The sequence below is a fragment of the Narcine bancroftii genome, chromosome 1, assembly GCF_036971445.1.
Source record: "Narcine bancroftii isolate sNarBan1 chromosome 1, sNarBan1.hap1, whole genome shotgun sequence".
In the NCBI taxonomy this organism is placed as follows: Eukaryota; Metazoa; Chordata; class Chondrichthyes; order Torpediniformes; family Narcinidae; genus Narcine; species Narcine bancroftii.
In genome coordinates this window covers 356,370,523-356,383,590 of record NC_091469.1, presented here as the reverse complement: position 1 = coordinate 356,383,590, position 13,068 = coordinate 356,370,523, and the positions used below count along the sequence as shown (strand labels likewise).

Sequence of the window (13,068 nt, the reverse complement as noted above, 5' to 3'; positions counted from 1 at the left end):
TTTCTTTACCTTGTGGTTAGAACAGTAATGTGCTCATTTTGCAGGATTTGGGAATTCAAGGAGACCTCCAGTATCCCTAATAACTTGAACTGCAAGAGGTGCATCTGGCTGCAACTCCTTATGATGTTTGGGTACTAGATGAACTCTGAATCATTTGGGAGGCTGAGGAGTTGATAGAGAAGAGTTGCAAATAGACACTCATACCTATGAGGTAACTGGGTGACCATTAGGAGAGGGAAAGTGAATAGGCAGTCAGTACAGGGTAGCCTTGTGGCCATTCCCCTCAAAATATATACTGCTGTGGATACTGTTGTGGGGGGGGGGGGGGGGAATGATCCTCACAAGCAATATCTCAATCAGTGATTCTAGATCTGTGGTTCAGGAGGGAAGGGAGGAGAGGGGGATAGTGATAGGGAATTCATTGGTTGGGGAACAGATAGAAGATTTGATGGAAGTGAATGAGACTCTTGGATAGTATGTTGTCTCCTGGGTGCCAGGGTTGGAGATGTCTCTGATAAAGCCTATGGCATTCATGTGAAGATGAGCAGACAGAAGTTAGGTATACATTGAATATCTTGACAGAAACAAGAAAAAGATGAGGTCCTGAAGAATGAATATAGGGAGTTGGGAAGATGTGGAATATGGATATATGGATGAAGAGTTGGAGCAGGGGTTCAGATTTCTGGAACTTTGGGTTCTCTTCTAGGAAAAGAGGGTTGTACTTGAACATGAAATACTGATATTTTGGTGGGTGGTTTTGCTAGAACTGTAACAGAGGGTTTAATCTTGGAAGGCAGGGGGATTGAAACCATGATGTTAGTTCAGATAATGGAACAGTTTGTGGAAAGGTAAGTGCTATGTGAAATGAGACTGAAGAAGGATAGGCAATGGTTGCTGTATAAATGCAGTCAGATGGATAGGCTGAATTGTGATCACCTTAATACAAAAAGTAACGGGTAATGATTTGGACATTGGATCAATACATGGAATTGCAATGTGGCTGTGGCAAAGATGTTCTGGTTTTCAGTTATTTCAAAAGAGATGGGGGAAAACTAGTATTGCTAAAAGGATAATATCATGGCTGCAGAAAGAAGTATGTTGTGGAGGGATTGTCAACTGATTCATTGTGGGTAGAAATAAAAAATGGGAAGGAGAAATTACTCTTGGGAATGTAGGCCCTTCAAATGGCCAATGGTCCATTGAGGAGCAGATTAGTAGGCAGATTTTGGAAAGGAGCCAAAACAACAGGGTTGTTGTCATGGGTGACTTCAATTTCCCTAATACTGATTGGAACCTCCTTTGTGCAAAAGGATTGGATGGGGCAGAATTCCTGACTTTGTATGTGAATTGACTGACAAGAGGAAAGGCCATACTGGACGTAGTACTGGGCAATGAACCTAGTCAGATAATAGGCCACTTGGCCTGACCTTGACATTGCTATGGACAAGTATAGGAGCAGACAATATGGAGGTGGGGGTAGAGAGAAGGGAAGTATTAAGCAGGAATGAGGCAGTATAAATTAGAGGCAGATGCTCTTGGAAATGCACAGCAGAAATGTGGAGGATGTTGCATAAGATTCTGGATAGGTTTCTCCCACTGAGGCAGGGAAAGGATAGTAAAGTAACCATGGTTAACAACAAGTGGAACCATGTTTCAATATGAGGAAGGATGCAAACACAAGGTTTTGGAAGCAAATGTCTGGAAGAGTACTTGAGAATTAAAAGGTAGCAGAAAGGAATTTACAAATGGACTTGGGAGAGCTAGAAGGCCTTGACAAATTAGATTAAGAAAAAACCCAAGGCATTCTACGTGAAAATTAGGAGGATGATTAGAGTAAGTGTAGGACTGGTCAGGAATAAAATGGGGAACATATGATTGGAGGTAGGAGAGGTCTTTAATGACTACTTGGCTTCCGGAATAGGGACCTTGGGAAATGTAAAGTCAGTGTGGAACAGGCTAATGAGCTGCAGCATGTCAAGGTTAGGAAAGGGCTAGTGATGGAGCTTCTGAAAAATGCCCAGTCCCTGGAGCCATCAGGATGTACCCAGCTGACTATGGGAAGTGAGGAAAGAGATTACTGAGATGCTAATAATTGTTTTGCATTATCCCTGGCCACAGGAGTAGTATCAGGATAGCAAGTGTAATTTCCTTGTTGAAGAAAGATAATAGGGAGAATCTTGGTATTTTCCTTGCTTCCAAGGTGGCGAAAATGTTGGAGACTATTCTTGGATGAGGTTTTGGAGAGGCATGGTCTTATTTGGGATGATTTTTGTGGCTTTGTGAAGGACTCATGAGCTTACTTTACAGTTTTGAAGAGGTGACAAAATAAATTGAAAGTAGACTGGTGAATATAGTGCATATGGATTTTGACAAGGTTCCCTATTGGTAGGCTCATCCAGAATGTTGAGGCATGATATCGATGGAAACTTGGCTGTGTTGATTTGGAAATTACCTGCTCTCAGAAGGTGATAATAGATCACCTTATCCCTAGTCTCCTTCCCTCTACCTCCCCAGCCTGAAGGTCAGTGACTACTCATGTTTTGGAGGCATTGGTTTTGGGACCCCTGCTGTGATTTTCTGAATGACTTCAATGAAGTAATGGAGAAGTAGGTCAGTAAGTTTACAGAAGGTAAAGGTTGAAGGTGTTGTGGGTGGCATAGAAGGCTTTCATTAGATATAACAGGATATAGGGAGGATGCAAAGACAATTCTCCCACCCCAGCTTCCACCACTAATCTACAGACCAGATGTAATTTATGTGGCCAATAATCCTATCAAAATGTACACTGGAGTACCTGGAGGAAACTTCCATGTTACAGGGAGAACATGTAAACTTCACACAGACCATACTGGAGGTCAAGAATGAATTCTGACAACAGATCTAACTGAGACTGTATATCTTGACTTCCCAATAGCTGTAGTGGCAATCCTACGTACCTGCAGGTAGAGAGTGAGTGGAGATGCAGCACTCCCTCGGGGTTCAGCTGCCCAGTTGAGGGAACCTATGGTGATTTTATTTGAAATCCTGTAACTGCGGCTCTGTGCCAAAGATGGCTGTGCCTATTAATTGGCAGCAGGCACAAGGGGCTGCTGATGCCAGGGAAGTGTAGGACTGGAGAAGGGCACCAGAGGGCAGGAAGATCACCAGCCCCCCCATTGTCTGAGAAGGAATTGGATGTGGGGAGGTGCCGGGGGCACTGAAGCATTCCTGACTGTCAGAGGTTCAGAACTGGAGCTCGGGTTGCCAATGGTTTGGACTGGACTCTGTGCAGAAGCAGTGTGGCGCTTATGCAATTCCTGCCAGTGGCAAATTTGTCTGCCTTGAAGCAGGAAAAAGGAAATTTGATGTAATATGACACTGCTTTATTACTATGATACTAAATTGAATCTTGAATGATGTTCCTCTGCTTTGCACATTTCTTTTTGAGTGCTGTATGTAATACAACTTTTCCTCACGAGAGAGGAGTTGATTTCTGGAGTGCACTGCCAGAGGAGGTGGCGGAATCCAGTATGAAGCATTTCCAGTCTGTGAAGCATTTAGACTGACATTTAATTAGACAAGGCAGAAGTCAGAATTAAGGTGGTGGGACTCTATCAAATGAAACTTTTGGCCTGTCACAGAAATCCACAAAACAAAGCAAAACAATTTGAACAACCAATGTCACATTATTGCACCTTTAAATATAAACTATTTTCAATAATTAATTTTATCTGTTTTCTTCTCTGGTTATTATTTTCTTAGTGCTTTCAACTTTTTCAACTTTAGATATTAAAAAAAATCTTCAATACTTAGAGTGCATCAAAAAGAAATGTTCTAAATGACTCTATTCGAGAACTTATAAATGGCACTATTTCTTGGCCTCCACCCTGTCCTATCACCACCTTTCTCTTCTATCTCCTGCATGTATCCCCCATTATCTTGCCTGTTAGCTTTATGCTCCTCTCTGTTCTCCTCCCCCCCCCCCCCCACCTTTTAATTCAGGTGTCTACCTGATTTTCAGCCCTCCTGAAGAAGGGCTCAGCCTAAACCATCAACTGCCTTTTCCTTTCTATGCCTGCTATGGAACATGCTTGTTTTTTTTCAAGCCCTTCTGTATACTTTCTAGATTACATATTCTTACAAAATTAGATAACATAGAGAAGTTGTGAACAACCAGGCAACATACTGGTCTGTTAATATACATGCATACTGCACAAATATCAAATAAGGATAGTAAATATTATGACTATATTAGTCAACTTACTGATCATTCCTATGGCAGGGATATGGCATTGCTGTCACTTGTATTGCAGGATCAAAAGCATTTTGACCAGTTTGTATTTCAATGATTGCTCGTTCAATCATATCTTGTAGTGGAATAAAGATAAGGTTGTAGCGACTGGTGTCTGTGGGCAATGTTCTGGGCTGAGATACCCATGTGGGATTTCCCAGCTCATCTGTTGGCATGCTGTGCAGAATGTTGGTTCGAATAGTGTACTTCATTTGGGGAGGAAGTGGGGAGGACAACAGTTGATTGCTTCTCGAAGTGTTGCTCTCATTAACGTCATTAGTGTCAAACAAAATACCTGGAATGACAGTAAATCAAAACATCCTTAGCAAGAGGATCCATCAGTCATCAGAAAATAGTATATACCTTTGCAATTTGAAGTTTATTTTGAATAATTACTATTTTCAGTTTTGTACAGTTCTAGAATGGAACATTTTAATACTATATATCATAGCTTTAAATCACAGGAATACAAGCATGATAGATTTTATTTTCCTTTTAGTTTTTACCATCAGTTCTCAAGAAGGGGTACTTCTACTATCCTCTTTGTGATGTGTTTTTTTTCCAGGTAAGCCTGTGACCGAGGAAGGACCTTGCCTGGCATAAAAATAAAGGGTTATGGGTGTGAAGTGGGGAAAAATTAGATTTGTTGTAGAAAAAGTTTATATAGTCAGCAAACATCATAGGCTGAAGGGCCTGTACTATTCTGTAATGTTCCAAGTTCTAAGTCTAACTGCACAAATATGCAGAGATGCTCCTGCACTGACCGTAAAATTCTAAGTACAATTGTTTTATCAGGTGAACAGTAATTGATGAAGGGCACTAGAGACAAGACCCAAAGAACAGTTCATCCCTCTTGACTCACCAAATCCTTTCATCAGCTGCTTAAGTAGGAGAAGCCCATCCTATAATTGCCTCTCTGCTCTTTCCCAACAGTTATTGGCACTATTAATACATTGTGGTAACCGTTACGCCAACTGTGCTGCCTGATGCTGCGAGACCTGATAATTTCCTCCAGCAGTTTTGTTTTTACTAGCTGTGTGCAGTGAACTGAGATTTACTGGTGGTGTTATACTGATAGCTAGCTCCGCCCCAATCTACCCATATATAACCTTGGTTTCCTGCCTAAACCCTGAGCCCTTCTGAAGACTACTGCAAGACCCTACCCTCAGTTATAAGCTAATAAAAGCATATGTTCTCCCTCCAGTCATGAGAGCTTTTATTCACACTACAATTTTATTAGCTTATTCCCTAGAAGATGAAAGTGCTACTCAAGCCAGGTATGCTACTGATAGCCCCTCTGTTCCCCGATGCGGCTGAGGAGTTCACGTACTGACTAGACTGCTTTCAGGCCTACCTGAACATGACCAGAGACATCTTCCACACCAATGAACTCAGGAGGTCTGCACTAGTTTCAGGGACTGCAGTACATATGACACTGCCATCGAGGCTTTGAAGACTCTGTATTGAAGTTGCAAAACTAGGTCCTAGCGAGGCACCAACTTGCTCTAGGTCGCCAATGCCCAGGAGAGACCATCGATGATTACCTGTTGGATCTGTGGATGTTTGCCAAGAAGTGCAAGTACGAAGTGGCTATGGGCCATGTTCATGAGGAAGAACAGATCCGGGACACTTTAGTCGCAGGGATCTGCTCAAGATACATGAGGCAGCTCAAGTCGGGTAAGAGGGACCTGGCTTGCTATGTTGAGCTGGCCAAATCAATGGAACAGGCCAAGCTTGAGAATGACGACATTGAAGCTAGTGAGCTTGCTCACCCAGGTGACCCCTTCCAAAGACCTGTTGCTCCTGCTACCCTAATGTTCTATGTTCTAAGCCTAACTGCACAAATATGCAGAGATGCTCCTGCACTGACCGTAAGATTCTAAGTACAATTGTTTTATCAGGTAAAAAGTAATTGATGAAGGACACTAGAGCCCTAATGGCCATCGCTTTGCGTACTAGGGAGCACTCCTGTGCTAGAGAGTGCTTTTTCTGTGGCAAGAGCCAGCACCCCCAATCTCATTGTCCGACTCAGTTTGCTCCAGCTGTGGCAAGAAAGGACATTGGGCGAGGGTTTGCCCCATGAGGGGAAGCCTGGGGAAGTCCATGACCTGCACTGCTCCTGAATCCAATTCCAACCCTAAGCCATTGGCCCCGAATTCACCTGAACCCACTTGCTGCACCACATGCTGAAGGAGGGTGGCTGCAAGAAAATGGTGCAAAAAGCCTCGGTGGCCATCTTGCCCGCAACTCAAATTCAAACTTGGCACCATCTTCGTCAGAGGAGGAAGGAGGGTGGCAACTTTCTGCGCTATGAAATTGATGCCATCTTACCCATGCAGGGCAACCCAGGACAGTGGGGGCCACTCGAGTGATGAGTATGGCGTCTCACCCTTGATGGTTCTAGATCTGGACAGGCTTCACTACCTTAGCAACTTGACTGTGAAGGTAAACGGACATTTCACTAAATTGCTAATTGACATAGGCTCTACTGAAAACCTCAAAGACTCATGGACTGGTCAAGAGCACAACCTAAAGATGTATCCTTCCAATTATCACATATTCCTTGCATCTCATTCACATTCTATGCGAATTCAACAATATTGTACAGTACATTTATCGTTGGGGTGGGGGAATTTCGTTAAATACGCCTGTATGTATTTGATGAATTGTGTGCTCTGGTACTGTTGGGTCTGGACTTGCTGTGTCACCTTAAAAGCAAGACCTTGGAGTATTCTTGTCCCCGCCCCTTGTAATGGTTCTCAACAAAGGGCTTCTAAAATTAGAACCCACTTGCAGCCTCTCCACATTGAATATCAACCCCCACCACTACAGCAGAGCAGATCGAGACATCAAAAAGTCTGAGACACAATGCCTACTCACTGAAGGTATCATCGAACCTAGCACCAGGCCAATGGAGAGCGCAAGTCGTGGTGGTAAATGGGGAAAACTAGTCCAGGCTAGTAATTGACTAAAGCCAAACTATTAATCTGTATAAATTCCTCAACTCTTACCCCCAACCCACCCCCAAATTGCAGACATGATGAATGATATTGTGCAGTATCGGGTCTATTCGACTATCGACCTGAAAGCTGCTTATCACCAGCTGCCAATCTGTTCTGAGGACCATCCATATATGGCATTTGAGGCTAATGGTCAATTCCAGAGGGTCCCTTTCGGTATCACTAATGAGGTTTCTATCTTCCAGAGGCAATGGACAGAATGGTGGATGAGAATGGGTTAAAAGCTACCTTTCCCTACCTCAATAACGTAACCATCTGTGGCCATACCCTGGAGGACCATGAGCCAACCTTCAGAGTTTTCTCCAGGCAGTGAATGCCTGAACCTCACTCATAACTCTGACAAGTGTGAGTTCAGGACTAAACATATGGCTATCCTTGGCTATGTGGTGGACAATGGCATTATTGGTCCCAATCCTGATAGGATGTTCCCCCTGTTAGAGCTCCCTGTTCCCAAGACCACAAAGGCTTTGAGGAAATGCCTGGGATTTTTCTCATATTATGCCCAGTAGATCCCTCAAAATACACTGATCTCTTAAAAGCCACTTCTTTTTCCCTCTTGCCTGAAGCCTAAACAGCTTTTAACTACCTCCAAAACTGTCATGCAAGCGGTGGACGAGAATGTACCTTTTCAGGTGGAAAGTGACACTTCAGATGTGGCCCTGGCTGCTACCCTCAACCAGGCAGGAAGGCCAATTGCATTTCTGTTTGGACAAAGGAGGCTCAAAAGCCATTGTAGAAGCCGTGAAGCACTACCTGGCTGGTAGGAAATTTACACTCCTCACTGACTAGCGCTCAGTTGCATTTATGTTTAATAATATCGAGAGATAAAATCAAAAATGATAATATTGTCAGATGGATGGTTGAGCTCTCCACCTACTATTATGACATCACCTATCAGCCAGGAGCCCTTAATGACCCTCCAGGTGCTTTATCCAGAGGAAGCTGTGCCCCTGCCCACATTGGTCAACTGTGGTCATGACATAATGAGCTCTGCCATCCAGGGGTTACCTGCATAGCTCATTTTGTCAAGGCGCGCGATCTGCCCTACACCATGGAAGATGTCAGGGAAATGACCAGGTCTTCTCAGGTCTGCACAGAGTACAAGCTACACTTCTACTGCCCCACAAAGGTGCACCTGATCAAGTCATCCAGGCCCTTTGAATGGCTGTATTGATTTTTAAGGGGCAACTCCACTCCACAAACAGGAATATTTTCTTCCTCTCTATCATTGATGAATATTCCAGCTTCCCGTTCACCAATCCACGTCCACTTCATTAGTCATAAAGGCCATTTTCACCCTGTTCAGGTATCCCAGCTATATACATAGCAACTGGGGCTCATCTTGTGAGTGAAGAGCTACAACAGTACCTACTGGCAAGGGGCATCACGTCCAGCAGAACTACCCCTAGGGGAACGGGCATGTTGAAAAGGAAAATGCCACAGTTTGAAAAGCTGTCAAACTGGCCCTCAAGTCAAGAGGCCTTCCAGACTCGCGTTGGCAGGAAGTTCTTCCTATGGCGCTCCATTCCATCTGGTCGCTACTATGTACAGCATCCAAAGCTGCTCCTCATGCGCTTCTATTCAATTTTGAGAGAAGATCAGCATCAGGAACTCCACTCCCAACCTGGCTCACCGCTCCTGGTCCAGTCCTTTTCATGAAGCACGTGATGCCCTGGTGGAGAGGGTGAAACTGCTCCACTCCAATCCCACATATGCCTATGTGGAGTACCCAGATGGCAGGGAGAACACTGGCTCCAACAGGGACCTGGCACCCACCAGAACAGAGGGTCCATTGCCTCAAGTGCCCTACAAGCTGCAGAGCTCATTCCCGGCGCTCCCAGTCAGGGCCTCGGAATCTGGTTCAGGAGGAAAGTGCATCCCCCTCCACTGTAGAGCTAGAGATCCCGCCCACCACTCCTCCCTCATAAGGGGACCGGGAGGCCCAAGGCCCTCCCATGCTTAGGCACTCCACCAGCATCTCCAGACAACTTAAATTTGTAAATAACTGCATATTTTTTTGAATCAATGTTTTCAGTCTTCATCCACAGACTGTAAATTCTGCAGGAAGGATTGAATGCAGTGAACTGAGATTCACTGGTGGTGTGTTATACTGATGGCTGGCTCCACCCCATCTATCTATATATAACACTGGTTTCCTGCCTAAACCTGGCCCTTCTGAAGACCACAGTATGACCCTACCCTCAGTTATAAGCTAATAAAAGCATATGTTCTCCTTCCAGTTGTGAGAGCTTTTATTCACGCTACACTGTTCTACTGGGTAATTTCAGAATTCTCTTACTGTATTTCAAATATCCAGCAACTACTATGTCTTGTGACTCACAGTTCCACCATATTTTTCTCTCTCCTGCCTTCATTAATCATCATCTATTCACTACTCCTCCAGACAGTTCAGACAAAATTAATGGGATTTAGCACCCTCTTTTACCTGACCCCAAAACAACTGTCACCCACAGGTCTCCATTCTTTCACAAATATTCTCTGTTCTCTCCCATCCCATGTTTTTGCATCAATTTAAAACAATTATTTTTAATTTTTTTTTTGTTCCAGTGAGATTTGCAAATGTGTTGCATTTTTCCACTGTGACCCGTTTTAAAGGTTTATTTTAATGCATTTAAAAACAAGAATACTAAGTTAATGCAAATTATTAGCCTAGAGATCACAGCTGTATTATCCTTATTTTTCTTGTCAGTTTTGGAAATGTATTAATGTTTAGCAATGCTTTTGTGGATGCTAAGAAATGGGGCAACACAGCATCTCATTTCTAATTGGGAGCTCTTGTATGGTACCTTGATTGGAGTTTTTCAGTCTTGGCACAGATTGATCAAGTGAAGTAACATTCCAAACGATTGCTGAATAATCCACAAAATTATTCAAATGATAAAACTAAATACATGTTTCATTTTTTTTATATAACCCCTTTTCTGCAGCTCGGAAATTAAAACTTAAGTGTTTAATAAACATGTTTAATTATAGGAGCAGATATTATTTATAATCAAAGTATATATTTCACAGTAAAACTAGCATCGTTTTATACATTATACTATCTATGCAAAATAATTTCACACTGGAATAAAAATATCAATATGTTCCAAAATGAAGTTTTTTTATAACATGCTATTAATTCAACACTATGCTATAAAAATGTTAATATTTAGTAACTGAATATCTTTAAGATGAACATTTCATTTTTTTGAAACACTTAGAAGCTACTGGTTCTTGGGTTTGAATATTTTATGAATCTAGAAACAACTACTTCAATAGTGTTTTGTTGAAAATGTGAACATTTACATGTTATCAATAACTATAGCTTCGTGATCTCAGTTTAGCAACAAGATACGCCAATTACAGATTGAGCTGCTAAAATACATCTTATTGCTAGAAATATAAAATCATCTATTACAGTAATGAGATAACTCATTTCTGTCAAGCACATTGACTATTATAACCACTATGTTATTGATCCTATCCATCATCACCACTAAAATTCCCTCCATCCGACATCATGATCTACCAGAACCCATTCTTCATTGTTATAATCACTTTAGAATATGAGCAGTTTTTATGTCCTGAAGGAATATTTGCCTCACACAGGGATTTAATTATCTTTAATTTATAGGAACTTTCAAAGTCTGTTTTTTACAGTATGTCATTACTGCTCGATTTAAGTGCAACCTCATCTACTCTAATGTTTCTTCAAGCTTCTCCCCAATAGCTGTAACTGGATCTCAGGAAAGCTGTTTTGATTAATTTAAGACTTCTTGTGGTCCACATTTTATTTGCTAACTTCGGCCTACAAAGCTGTTTCTGAAAACCTTTTGGCCCTGTTTGAACCATTCTTGCCCTGGAACATTTTCCTGCAGCTCCAAAAAATTTGATTCCTTGTTGATGCTGCAAGAAAATATTTTTTATGGTGCCCAGATTACTATTTAGTTTGTCATACCCTTTGTTCTTGATTGAGTTAAATAGTGTTGAAGTTGAATAGTGTAAGCATACACATTAGAGTCACACAGAAAGCCACTTTGTCACAAGAACTATAGGTGGTCCAACATGTAGGGCCAAGAACTGTCTGTCCAATTGTTGCAAAACTTATGCAGAAGAAATGGATCATATCATCATAAAGAAAACTTGAAGCGAGTTCATATGCAGTGTTATTTTCTGGTAGTAAAACATGAAAATCTGCAAACACCATGGTTGAAGTAAAAACATAAAGCTGGAGAAACTCAGCAGGTCAATCCATGTCCTTTATATAGCAAAGGTAAAAATACATTCAGTAACCAATGGTTCAGGCTTGAGCCCTTCATCAAGGTACGGAAAAATGTCAGCATGCATCCAAATGAAAACACAAGGGGGGAGGAGCATAGTCCCAAAGGCAAGTGGTAATTAGTGGAGAAAGGAGAGAGAGCACAGCACAACCCTCTTATTTGTTTGCTGTGACCAGGAAGTAGAAATCTCACAAAGGTCACAAAAATCTTGACAGAAATTTCTCAGCAGCAGTACAATACTGCTATCAAGTAGACCGTGACTTGGTGCTAAATTTGACATCTTAATTTTTGAATGCTTTTTCCCTCAGCTGTCAAAAGGCTGTGCTACTGTACTGGAGCAGTGATGTGTTTTTAGGAAGGAATGCCAAAAAGGAAAAGGAGGTAGAGACACAAGATGCTGGAATCTGGAACAAAAAGTAAACTGCTGAAAGAACCCAATAGTTCAAACAAAATCTATGGAGGCAAAAGATGATCCATGTAGGTCTCCAACCAAAAGTAACTCTGCTTCGGAGTTGCTGCTCAACCTACTAAGAAAAAAAGGGAGGAGAATAAGGAAAGAGATCAATGCAGTTGTATGGTCTTTACCCAGTAGATCATGATATCAAACTAAAATAAGGTTGGGTCAAGCTATGAAATAGCAAAGGGCAAAAGATATTGGTAGGGTCATTATATAGTAGCTGTAATATTGTACACAGCAATGAAGAAGCCAAATGCTTTGTTAACCTCTATTATAAGAGAATTTGATTACAGGAGTAAGAACATTGTATAGCAATTGTATCAGACCTTGGTAGGACTGAACCTGAATATGGTGCACAGATTTGATTCTTGACTTGACACTCAGAGTTGTGGCAATGACAATTTGTATGAGATGTCATTAAAACACTAAATTCTTACAGGGCTTGACAGGATGGATGCAGGGAAGATTTTTCTCCCAGCTGAGGTGTCTGGAATCAGCGATCACAATCTCACAATATGAGCTAGGATGTTTAGGATTGAGGCAAAGAGAGTGCTGAATCTTTGAAATTTTCTATCCAAGAGGGAATGCAGAAGCTCAGATGTTTAGTGGATTAAAATTGATAGATTTCCAAATATTAAAGGAATGCAGAGCAATGGGGATAGTGGAAGAAAATGGTAATTAGTAAAAAAAACAGCCAAGGTCTTGATAAATGCTGAAGCAGGCTAAAAATGACCAGATGGCCTACTTTAGCTCCTATCTGTTGTGTTCTTGCATGGTGTGGTGATACCACTGTATTACGATTGGTTTCTATCTCTGTATGTCTGGGCCGCCTCTATGCTGACTGTACCAGTAGCTCCTCCCCTAGGAACCCCCTAATAAAGGCTGTTACACCTTGACCCCTCCCCTCCCTCGGTATGAGCTCTGGTCTCAGGCCAAGCAACATGAGTGTACATACAGTTTTAAGCAATTAAAAGCCTATCGTTTTGGCTTATTGATGGTGCATCAATTGTAATTAATTGTTTTTTCCTCGCGATGGAC

At 42.0% G+C, this 13,068-nt stretch overlaps 1 protein-coding gene across 2 annotated transcripts in view; it reads right to left on the bottom strand.

Moving 5' to 3' along the window:
• LOC138749915 (ATP-binding cassette sub-family A member 13-like) overlaps nucleotides 1-13,068 on the bottom strand; it is a 288,645-nt gene that overhangs the window by 105,447 nt on the left and 170,130 nt on the right. For both annotated transcript variants that reach the window (XM_069911960.1, XM_069911968.1), the window contains exon 30: nucleotides 4,244-4,565. In XM_069911960.1, the coding sequence (XP_069768061.1) occupies nucleotides 4,244-4,565 (322 nt within the window). The remainder of the gene's footprint in view (nucleotides 1-4,243; nucleotides 4,566-13,068) is intronic.